General features: G+C 36.3%; 2 protein-coding genes across 3 annotated transcripts in view; one reads left to right on the top strand and one right to left on the bottom strand.

Annotated features, from left to right (window-relative positions):
* The window catches only part of LOC137397362 (DDB1- and CUL4-associated factor 12-B-like), a 28,751-nt gene extending 26,424 nt beyond the window's left edge, over nucleotides 1-2,327 (bottom strand). Inside the window, exon 1 of one of the 2 annotated variants that reach the window (XM_068083658.1) lies at nucleotides 2,227-2,327. The gene's annotated coding sequence lies outside the window, so the exon portion shown is untranslated. Of the gene's footprint in view, nucleotides 1-1,919; nucleotides 2,048-2,226 lie in introns of those variants that run through there. The other variant, XM_068083652.1, reaches the window with a different exon arrangement.
* A 214-nt stretch (nucleotides 2,328-2,541) lies between these two features.
* Nucleotides 2,542-11,224, top strand: LOC137386091 (transcription factor Sp1-like). Its single transcript, XM_068072772.1, has 8 exons — nucleotides 2,542-2,679; nucleotides 4,334-5,347; nucleotides 5,464-5,521; nucleotides 5,714-5,888; nucleotides 6,565-6,663; nucleotides 6,827-6,927; nucleotides 7,024-7,134; nucleotides 10,580-11,224. Exons 1-8 carry the CDS (start codon nucleotides 2,623-2,625, stop codon nucleotides 10,714-10,716), a joined length of 1,752 nt encoding a protein of 583 aa, XP_067928873.1. The 5' UTR covers nucleotides 2,542-2,622; the 3' UTR covers nucleotides 10,717-11,224.
* The last annotated feature ends 1,153 nt before the right edge of the window (nucleotides 11,225-12,377 follow it).

Here is a 12,377-nt window from a genome sequence, read left to right as displayed (position 1 = left end):
TGCAAAGAGCTTGAGACATTATTTACTGGCTAAAGATGTTTGAGGAACTCTAGAAAACAGCTGAACAACACATAGAATGCCTGATAAACAAACCTGCCAACAGGAAGGAGCTTATGTCACATGAAGGACCTTTCCAACAGATGTCATGTACTACATGAACACACCGAATCTCATACTCGCAGACTATATGTCAGACTTCATAGCAGTTACAAAATTGCGTGACGAAGCTGCAAGCACGATCGTAGAGGGATGCAAAAAAGTGTTCGCTCGACATGGCATATAACAAACTCTACAAAGTGGCAATGCTCCATATTATGTCAGCTGAAAGTTCAAAAAATTTGCTATGGAGTGAATATTTGAACACACTACATCACCCTACCACTCACAAAGCAGCGACAAAACAGAATCAGCAGTAAAAATAGTCAAAAATATATTCAAGACTGCAGAGGATCCCTGGAAAGCACTGTTAGAGTGGCGTGGTACACCCAACAGAAACTTCAAAAGCCTAGTGAAGCAAGTATACTCGAGAAGACTTAGAAGGATGATACCGCATTCATGAGAAACACTGAAAGTTTAGAGTCGAGACTTTGACGATATAGCAGGAGCTTGCAAAGAAAGGCAGAGAAGAGCTGCTACTTCTTATGACAAGGGAACAAGAGAAATGCAACAGCTCAAACATGAACAGCCAGTTCTACTACGTCAGTACAATAACGGAGTTGCAAAGTGGAGAACAACACAGATCTTGGAGCTAGTATCCAACAGGTCATGCACGGTTAAGAATGACCAAGGCAACACCATAAAGAGGACTAGAGCGGATATATAGGCCCCACCAGAGTTGAAAAAGAAGAGGGCGAATAGCAAAGATAACTGATCAGAACCAAAGACAGAATCAGATGACGAACGGAAAAGATGGCCACTGAGAGCAGGAGTGGGCGTACTGTAAAGCCCCCATACCTTGCAGAATTCCAACCATATTAGATGGAGAATGCAGAGAGATTGAAAATACACATATTCCCTTGCTCAACAGGTCCAACCAAACCACTGTAAATATTTTCGTAGTTATAAAATCACACAGAATAATCTACATACAGATTTGTTATACAGCAACCATAATCATTACATATAGCATGCTATAACCTTCTGATGACAATCACAAAGAACTTATAAGGAAGAGATGTTACCCAACGACCTAGAGCTCACCTTGGTGGCTTAATGTTGACCTACAGCCCACTGTGATTCTATTCTGACCTCGACATTTAAAAGAGCATTCCCAGCAGAATCAATATGACAATATATATATATATGACAATATATATTGTCAGTATATTGTGGCAATATACTGAAGCTGAATCTCAATCAGCTCTCTAATTCGCCACAACTGGTTAATTAATCATACATCAGTCAATACCAAGTGTGTGGTTGCATCCCATTGCTACAGCACTCAACAAGACACGCAGCATACAGTAAGTTAGTCCTGCTTATATATATACAATACATGCAAACTCACACTGTAAAGATCAATTGAATGACGTACGGCAACTGTTGCCTAATGCTCTGCTGCAGTTATGAACGAGTAAGACGTATGCAGGTGACAAAAATATTTGATCTAACATCTTACAGCACTATAAAGACTAAAAAACCAAATTAAATTCTCAATAAAGCATTTAGCTACGTTTGAAAACAATACCAAAGCAAGTGATAATCTTTCAGTATACAAATAATATTACAATCTACAGCAAAGGTTTAGGACATTTAAGACGTTTAAGACAGGTTTAGTACAACTCGAGACATGAGAGGTTTTTAGTAAAGAATTTTTGTAATAAAAGAGTTCCCACGCCTTTCCTTCTTTCTAGAAGGGTGCAGTGGGAAAATTTTAGATTAGATTAGACATCAGCAGTCTCGCTGGAAGTCAAACCTACATTTGTAGCTTTAAAGCGGATCCACTCTAAAAACTAGTATGTTAAGAGCGCTGACTCATGCGCTATCAACAGTCTAGTAGTCAGGTACAGCTTGTAAATACGCGTCGCTTTGAGTCAAGCTAGTAAATTAACACGGATGTTGGTAACTAACAGAATAATTGGAGCTGCTACTGATGCAAAATGTTGGATTTATCCACTATTGTGAAAGATCTATTTCATGCAACAAAAATATGGTACAAAAGTAAAATGTACTTTTTTAATAAGCTCTTTACACACTAAATAAAATGCAAATCAAAACAATGAATACCTTAAACCGATAAAATGTTTACTATTGATAATTTAAAATTTCCTTTCGGTTTGAAATAGGTCCGCCCTGAACACACCCAGCGTCTGTTAGCTACGCCCTTGTCCGACCTATTTCAAAATGAGGCTGCAGAAAATATTAAGGCGCGTAAACTGTTACCTAAAATTATTCATACATTTTAATTATTTCAAGTAAACTTTAACATGTTTTTATTGTTAAAAATTTTTTTAAATTGTATAATTTTGTTTGAAGAACGTAAGTTTTTTTGTAGTAATAAAATAAATTATACGCGCATTATCATAAACGCAATGTGTGACAAAGAAAGTGGGCTGGCAAATTAAACCGAATGTGCTGAAGAATAATGTGTTGTTCGAGGTAATGCGATATTGAGATTCTACGATGACTTCAGAGCCTCCTGCGATGCAATGTGTAATTGTGTCATCTGCCAACCTTCAGGTGATAAACCATATTCGAATGTAAAGGGTTTTTCTGCATAACGCTTACGAAGTGAACAAAGAAATACAAGCGTTAAATCACTTAAATGCCAGAGCCCATTATACGTACATGTATCTAGTTTTGTTGTCAATAAGATCATATGAAAATGCACATTGATGCGTAGTCGCTGCGAATTTTTATTTTCGAACTCACACTTGGAGTAACAGGCTCTGTACAACCCTTTACTATTGTATATAGCTCGTCTATAGCCTGTAGGACCTAAACTGCGTATCGATTTCAAGTTTATCAAAAATAGATTTTTAGTCTATTTTTGATCATTGTTGATATTTTAATAGAAATGTTTCATTAGTTTGTTTTAATTATAACCAAATTTATAATTTACATAAACGTCTTACCTTCAGGTATTACATCTAAATGTCGATTGTTTGCTGATGATGCTTTGCTTCACAATACCCGAGGTGAAAATAACATTCTACAAATTGACCTCACTATACTTGAGCTCTTGGCCAAAACATGGCAACTGTCTTTTCATGCTAAAATATACTCAGTGGGGGAAGTGGACACACAACAAAAGTTTATTTTAGTGGGGAGCAGCTCCAGAATGTCAATTCCCATCCCTACTTACACGTAGGTGTTTAGCTGAGTAATGATCTCAAATGGGAAAAACATAAATCATGTTTCTTTCAAAACTTACAGACTTCTAGGAATGCTTAAAAGAGTTTTAAAAGATGCAGACACTAAAACTAGAAAAGCGGCCTACGAGCCCCTTGTTCGACGAATTCTTGAATACGGGTCTCAGATTTGAGATCCATACCTGAAAAATAACATAAATAATTAGAAAAAATTTAAAATAGAGCTCTTCGTTTTATTTTTCGTTTGATAAATTTAGTTAGTTTTACTAAGCTGCGAGCTGACACAAGTTTTCCTTCACTGTCGAAGAGAAGGCAAGATAAGAGGTTAAATCTCTTTGTAAAAGTGAAAGCAAGCGATGTCATGGAAGATTCATTTGATATTTTTAAAAACACTCACACAATACAAGACAAAAAAGGGCTTGTTTGCCCCAGCTATGAAATCCACTGCATTATTCAACCCTTTCTGGCCAAGAGCAACTGGAGACATTCACGACAAACCAAGTAGAGTTTTAGATGAGTGAGGTACTTAAGTGTATTTTATATATTTGTGGCACTGTCTTACTTTTAATCTTAGCTGCAAAATATTACTATTACAAATACTAATTAATAAAAAAGATAAAAATAAAATTTATGTGTATACATAACCACAAACAAAAGTAAAATTAAAACATTGTGCAGAATCTTTTGCAAAAAGTTCCATGCTGTTGCCTCATTTTGAGGATTTTAGTGGAAAAATTTCTGATCTGAAACGTTTTGTAATAATAATGTACAGACTCTTTGGAAAATCAGAGACATAAGTTAGTTTTAGACTTCCAACATTAGTTAAAATTTGATAAGGGTTAATACCTTGTTTGAAGTTGATGTTTATCATGGATCTTTGTGCTATCTGAGGTGTGTTTTCAATGGCTTGTTCAAAAAACTCTTTTGCTGGTATAATAATAGCTTTATTTTATTTGGTTGTAACTGCTGAATGCGGTGTTATAGATAGATATAGGCTTATTTAATTATCATCGTACTTTTAGGAAATTACTCCTTCACCATTGGCTATGTTAGCGCAGACATGTAGCAGAATTGGAAATGACGGTGGAGCAATTCCCAGTATTAAAGGACCTGATGTGGAACAAGCTGTTGCTTCTACTGCCATGTTTACTTCAGGATCACTTTCCTCTACAACTACAACACCTTGTGTAACTGGTTCTCAGTCAACTGCCATTGTGACTGCTGCTACTCCGGCTTCAATAGCTGGTAATAGCAACTGTCCAACTTCTTCAAATTCTACTAACACATTTACAATAAGCCAAGATGGTGGTACAATGTCTCTTATGCCAAATGTTACACTACTGCCACACATGCAAAGCATTAATATTGGTGGCCAAGAAGCTCTTTTTATACCCGCTCAGAACACTGGAGAGACAAGCACAACGTCCCCAATACAAGTCGGTTCTCAAACTGTAAAACCGATACAGTTTGCAGGGCAGAGCGCAATTCCTATTCAGCCTTTATCGCAAGGAAATCCCATAGTGGTGCAACCAAATGGACAAACAGTTCAACAGGTGCCTTCATTTATTCAGATACCAGTATCTACAGCCAATGGACAGACAATCTATCAGACTATACAGATTGGAACTGTGCCAATTCCAGTGAATACTACAGTCAATGCGAATTCGGTCTCACTACTTCCTACAGCAGCCACGAGCTCTGGTCAACAGTCTGAAGGCATCATTGCCGCCGCTCTGGCTGATAGTCAAGTTCAACTTAAACCTGCGAAAAAGTCTACACCTCAAGAGTCCAAAGTAGCTAGCAGTGGAGATGTGCCCATCGTGCAGCAGGCCACCCAGTTTGTTTCTACTCCCTCAGGCTATATGCTTGTGCCCATTCCTAGTAACGAAAGTAGCGAAGCTTCTGCTAAGGCGTCAGTTGTAAGTTCAGCTTCTGGTGCAAGTGCATCAGGGAAGTCAGCGGGTTTCACCACACTGGTCCCTGTTGAATCTGTTACACAGAATGCTACAGTAGTTACACAGATAGCAGGCACTCAGGTGAGGGGCAGATACAATCGGCTGTGTACTTAAAATATCTGTTGAGAAGTTTATATGAGTAGATCACAAATATATGATGGCAGATTAAGTTACTTTGTTTTTCGTTGATGTTGTAGTTGGTGCCTGAGACGGGAGCATCCAATAGCAGTTTGGGTACAACAGCATTGGCCTCCTGTATGTACTGATTAATGCATTTGCTTCCATCTCTCTTAGTCAAACCATTGCTCCTAGCTATTTGCAATCTGTGAAGATGAATATATTACATTAAGATCCTTTTTATGTTAACAACCGCAAGCAAATTCTCTCAAATTTCACATGAGATTAAAAAGAATTATTCCCGAAATCTTGTTTTGCATTTTTTCTTAGCTGTGCAACTGCAGCAGGATCCCAATGACCATACAACGTGGATGATCCTAGGTACAACCTTTCAAGATTCTCCACAAACAACAGTTGCTGGCTCTGATGATCGCAAGACAAGACAGCGACGTCACGCCTGTACTTGCCCCAATTGTAGAGATGGCTCTGCTTCCAATGATAGAACGTGAGTGGAATCTCTATACATAAGCTATCATCTCATATCCTTCGACCTCTACTATCATATCCTTAGACCTCTACTATCATACCCTTAGACCTCTACTATCATACCCTTAGACCTCTACTATCATACCCTTAGACCTCTACTATCATACCCTTAGACCTCTACTATCATATCCTTAGACCTCTACTATCCTTACATCTCTACTATCATATCCTTAGACCTCTACTATCATATCTTTAGACCTCTACTATCATATCCTTAGACCTCTACTATCATATCTTTAGACCTCTACTATCATATCTTTAGACCTTCACTATCATATCCTTAGACCTTTACTATCATATCTTTAGACCTTCACTATCATATCCTTAGACCTTCACTATCATATCCTTAGATCTCTACTATCATATCCTTAGACCTCTACTATCATATCTTTAGACCTTCACTATCATATCCTTAGACCTCTACTATCATATCCTTAGACCTTCACTATCATATCCTTAGATCTCTACTATCATATCCTTAGACCTCTACTATCATATCCTTAGACCTCTACTATCATATCCTTAGACCTCTACTATCATATCCTTAGATCTCTACTCTAATCTCTGATCTAATTGTAGTGATGAAATTTATTTACAAAGTAAACAGTTATTATTTTTCATCTGACATCTTGCAGCACCGCTGATGGAGAGCCAAAGAGGAAGCAGCATATCTGTCACTATAAGGGGTGTGAAAAAGTTTATTGGAAGACTTCCCATCTTAGGGCCCATCTCAGGTATGCAGGCTGTTACCTGCATCATCATTTGTTTTGCTTTGTGAAAAATATGTTTGCCAATCTTTAAAAACTAGAAACTTTGTCGTCGATTGTGTAGTACAAACTAGATAAAGAACTTTAGCATATACAGTCACTCATCATAACTTATTTCTTCTTGGGGCAGGGGGCACACAGGAGATCGACCTTTTGTTTGCAATTGGCCTTATTGTGATAAAAAGTTCACTCGATCAGATGAGCTACAGAGGCATAAAAGGACTCATACAGGTATATAAATCTGTCAGAATTAATGGTCATGTACTTTGTCTTGTGAATATTCTCTTGTACTTTGCCTCTCATATTGTTTGACTATTGCTATTTCAGGTGACAAGAAGTTCGAGTGTGACGAGTGCAAGAAACGATTCATGAGAAGTGATCATTTGACGAAGCATAAAAAGACCCACGGCACTGCTCGAGCACGGCGACAGATCACTGGTTTGTTCAATGCTACTTCGTAGGGTCAACTCCAGCAGCTGTAGTAACTATAGATTTGACCAGCCTTCATTCAATATTCACTCTATCTCTTCTCTGTCATCTTACGAGCTCCAAGCTGACACTGCGCTTATGTATCTATAAGAGCCTTTTAGACCTAAGATACAAAATAGAAGTATAGTGCATGTCAGAGTCTGCTAGCTTGTTTATCTCCTGGTGTTTTTTCCGTTCCAAATCGCTGCCTCTGCTAATCAGTTTTATTATATAGTGCATTACCAGGTCTTCAGGCAAACTATATTTAATGGTGGTAATAATGAGACGTTTATATAATGCAGTATGATGTCGCTTTGTAATGAGACAACGTATTTACAGGCCAAAATCACCTGAGTTTTAAAAAAATGCAATGCAACTTCTACTTATGAAAGCGCTTCACTCCAGAAGTGGTTCATATGTAGAAACTTTGGTACGTAGTTTCCGATTTTACCATATAACTTCCCTAATCCGTTCCAAACCTGCATAAAACAGATATAGCATCTGTATAAATTGTAAATACATGTAATGATTAAACCCGGTAACAAATATATATTAGAATTATATTACTATATAGTAAATAAAAGAAGTACACAGCGAATGAAAAACTGAAGTACCGGATGAAACTATGAACAATGTTTGTTTATTTACCTCTGTTGCTAAGACCAGACCACGGTTCTGGTTTATTTACCTTTTTTGCTGGCCATCTAGATCAGGCTAAGACCAGACCACAGTTCTGGTTTATTTACCTCTGTTGCTGGCCATCTAGACCAGGCTAAGACCAGACCACAGTTCTGGTTTATTTACCTCTGTTGCTGGCCATCTAGACCAGGCTAAGACCAGACCACAGTTCTGGTTTTTCTCAGCATTAATGTTTTTTAAAAGCGTAAGTAGAAAGATTTTTTTCATTGGCACAAACTTAAAAGCTGTCTTCATAAAGTAACGCAGAATTTGAATTGCCAGAAACGTAAGTTGTCCTGCTTTGTATGCGGTATATGATAACTCCAAGTTATACAGCGAAACAAAACATTGGAAGTGATGTGTTATTGTCCATGCTGTCATTGGGATGTTTTTGTGATAGATCTGCTTTTTGCTGAATACACACTTGCAAGACATGTATGAGTGAATTCTACAACATCATTTTTTTATTTTTGCTGTCGCAGATTCCTCTTGTAGAAGGATGGTCTTACAAATGCTATGGGAAGCGAAACAAATTATGATTTGTTGTACTATTTAATGCGTGTGGGCCATGGGAGCTAAGTGAGATTGGTAACCTAAAGTGAGACTACCATTCATATTGTTCACAAGTGAATGGAGGCTTTAATGCAATTATAATTACATGTAGCTACGAGGTAGTCAGTGCGTGTTCTTGCAACCTCCTGGTACTAGATAAGTCCATCAAACACTGCTGCATAAAAACTACTCAGTTGGTTTTTCATAGAACTGTAAGTGTAGAGAAAGGGTAATTAACATTCATGTATGCGAGTATATTTGCTAGGAAATTAAAACTGTTGATAGCCTGAGTTTCCATGAGATAGTGAGCGTTATAGTTTTAAGAGCCAGAAATCAACAATTGAATGCGACATAGTAATGTTGAAAATAAGGATATTTTGTGTGTTGTTTATAAACACTAGTGAAATTATTCAAGTAGCAATAAAACGCAACACAATAAAAAGTGAATCTTAATTTCAATTATTTACACTTGGATCGCCAGTCTATTCCATAAAAACCTTGTAACAGGGATGTTAGTGAGATAGAATAAGCGACAGTATTTAGTCTATATTTTGCTTATGATTGTTAATAACTCTACAAAGAGGATCTGAAGCCACATACTGAAGGTAGTAATAGATCTATTCCATTTTCCATGAAGTTACGAGTTAACCTTCATCTCGATACGCAGATTAAATATCTGTATTAGATCAGCATTAATGTTTTAACTGTAACGGCATGTCTTTGCTGCTTTTCTTTTTCATCTCACACTCTTTGGTTGCTCGCTCTTTCCTTTGAATATATACTACCAATGCACAGGTAATAAAAGGTTTTTGCACAGAAAAAATCTTTTACGTAACATGTACAACATTTATCATTTTAACTTTTAAACTTCGTATCATTACAAAAGTGTTTTTGTGCAGTTCAAATAAATTAAGAGAAAAAATAAACAGTGAGTACATGGAATTGTGCGTATAAAAAAGTTAACTGTTGTAGCAGAAGCTGGTTGTGTTCAAAGTTTTGATGGACGATACTGGTACTTCTCGATACTGGTACAAATGTAAAAATGAGATATTAGACTGTCTTTATCTGGTAATTTGCCTGATCAAATGGAGAGAGAATGTCGAGGCAATTCCTACTCCAGATAATACATTTGTCCACGTGAAGAGTATTTAGCTTTTACAGATTTACGGAACTTGGAAATAGGAATTTAACGGCACATTTGAAATGGCACATTTAAAAATTAATGTGTAACGACAAAAGTAAGCTTTTAAAAAAATTCCAAAAATATTAATGTTGTAAAAAGTAATAATATTAATTAATAATAAAAAGTGCATTGGAATATTGTAGCTTGTGATCTGCAATTGTGATAAGGATACTGTAGATAAAATAGATGAGACTGATAAGAATGTCTTAGCCTTGTAGTCAGATACGTGTGTTTGCAACCTCGCGATTGCAATGTCGTGAGTTCAAATCCAGTGCATTACAGATTCTTTATTGCTAGATTTTAATTGTTATAACTGAACACAATGATAAAAACAAAAGACAAACATTGAGATTTATATATATTGTATATAGATAAATAAGATACATAATTTAGGGTTGTGTTATCCTGAGAACTGCTTTTATCTGATTTGTCAAAACTATAATAGAGAAGATACTTGATTTTTGGTTGAGTAGTTACCTACTATTTTTCAGTGGTCAAAGATAGTCTATTTACCAGAGATGATAGATTTCCTCTATCTATTTACTAGAGAAGATAGGTTTCCTCTATTTACTAGAGATGATGGGTTTCCTCTATTTACTAGAGGTGATAGGTTTTCAGTGGAAGCTAGTATCAGTGCTAAACCAGAAATGGTTAGTGGTAAGATTTGCTTGAATTTAACTTGGGTGTAGATTAAAACTATTAGCTGTCGCTTAACAATTAGCCTCGGTTAGCTGCTCATTGGATTTTATGGATGAAATTTTTACCATTTCGAACTTATTTAAAATTGAATAATTATTGTTAGCAACGGTAATATCTTAAAAGGATCCTCGGGTAGTTTACAGCACACTTCCGGGTTTTCAAATCAAGCAAAGGCCACCTACTGCTTGAGCTTTGTTATCATGTGTCAATATATCTAGGAAATTCTACCCCTGGCTGATTTTGTTAACACTCAATTCGCCTTCATATTTTTGAAGCATTTTTAGTTGTTTTTGTGATTTGTAGATGGTAGTGTTGAAGCAGGTGTACAAATGTTGCCAAGCGAGAGCTCTGTAGGGAGTGTGGAAGTGATGAATGTTGTTATTCAACAGTCAGGCAAGGAAGTACCCGTGGGAGAGCTCATCACTACAAAACAGGCCTAGCAAGTTAACACTGTTTATATCTCTTCAGCGCCTCGCTGACTGCCTCATTTTCACGTTTATTTTGCTCGGCTCTAAATTAAGACTTGTTGTATATGTTAGCTTCCAGTTATAGTACAATTGGCAATAGTACAAAAGCCTATGTGTTGGCTATCAGCAACCAATTTAAACTATATATGGTTGTATTTTTGTAATTCATTCTTTTTGTATACTATGTGAGTATAGACCTATTATTTTATGAGGTACCGTTGAGAGACGGTCATGCCATTGTTGCTCATATTATCACTCTGCCTTCTCTTTCAATACTGTTTTTTATATAATTTTTTATTTTATCAACCATATCACAAAATTTTTGCAGATATAGTAATTGGCATTTACAGCGAGTGTATCTGCGTATTACAATTAAATACGCTCCTATTTAATAACCATGAAGCTGATTTGGAATATTGTGTATAATATAGAATCATACGTATTTCTGATCGTAAAGTACTATATCAAACTTAATATAGTGATCAACAGACTTTTTCATTGAAACCAAGTGCATTCCATGTGAATTTGGGTAGTGAAATGTTTGTGATTTATAGTTCTCTGCAATTCACACTCTGCTTGCGACTCAAGGTGATCAAGATCTCATTAGTTGTTATTGAGATATACATATAACTCTCAGACTAACCATACATATGTAGGTAATAGTTTTGGTAGTTACAGCTATGTTGCAGTTCTCAACATAGCCCTAAAAACAGCGATATGTTTGGAAACACTTCATATAGTGTGTGATACCAGTTGTGCGCTATTTTTATTGCTTATTGTATTAAAATAAAATATCAAGCAGTGGGTAGCATTAGAAACTATTTAGTTCATCGACTATATGTGACTCTATTATTAGTCTTGTGACACTATTATTAGTCTTGTGACTCTATTATTAGTCTTGTGACTCTATTATTAGTCTTGTGACTCTATTATTAGTCTTATGACTCTATTATTAGTCTTGTGACACTATTATTAGTCTTGTGACACTATTATTAGTCTGACGATATTGTTAGTCTGTGACACAATTGTTACTCTCTGACACTATTATTACTCTGTGACGCTATTGTTAGTCTGAAACTATTATTAGGTTTGTGACACTATTATTAGTTTGTGACGATATTTTTAGTCTGTGACACTAGTATTGGTCTGTGACAGTATTGCTAGGTCTGTGACGTTGTTATTAATCTGTAACATTATTACTAGGTCTGTGACACTTAGTCTGTGACACTATTGTTAGGTCTGTGACACTGTTACTAGTCTGTGTCACTAGTATTGGCTTGTGACACTATTATTGGTTTGTGATGCTATTTTTAATCTGACACTATTGTTAGTCTGTGTTGGTATTTTTAGTCTGTGACGCTATTGCTAGTCTGTGACTCTATTATTAGTCTGTGACTCTATTATTGCTTTGTGACGCTATCTTTAGTCTGTGACGCTATTGTTAGGTTGGTGACGCTATTATTAGTCTGACGCTATTATTAGTCTGACGCTATTGCTAGTCTGTGAAACTATTATTAGTCTGTGGCTGTATTATTGGTTTGTGATGCTATTTTAGTCTGTGACACTATTATTAGTCCGACGCTATTGCTAGTCTGTCAAACTATTATTTGTCTGTGAAACTATTATTATTCAGT

Source organism: Watersipora subatra, chromosome 1 (assembly GCF_963576615.1).
Source record: "Watersipora subatra chromosome 1, tzWatSuba1.1, whole genome shotgun sequence".
Taxonomy (NCBI): Eukaryota; Metazoa; Bryozoa; class Gymnolaemata; order Cheilostomatida; family Watersiporidae; genus Watersipora; species Watersipora subatra.
This window is presented reverse-complemented; position numbering and strand designations above follow the sequence as displayed.

Excerpts from the sequence above, each read along its gene's own strand:
- LOC137386091 (XM_068072772.1), top strand. The coding sequence starts at position 2,623 with ATGACTTCAGAGCCTCCTGCGATGCAATGTGTAATTGTGTCATCTGCC. Across the intron at positions 2,680-4,333 it reads TGTCATCTGCCAACCTTCAG|GAAATTACTCCTTCACCATT; the intron begins GTGATAAACCAT and ends TCGTACTTTTAG. Across the intron at positions 5,522-5,713 it reads TACAACAGCATTGGCCTCCT|CTGTGCAACTGCAGCAGGAT; the intron begins GTATGTACTGAT and ends ATTTTTTCTTAG.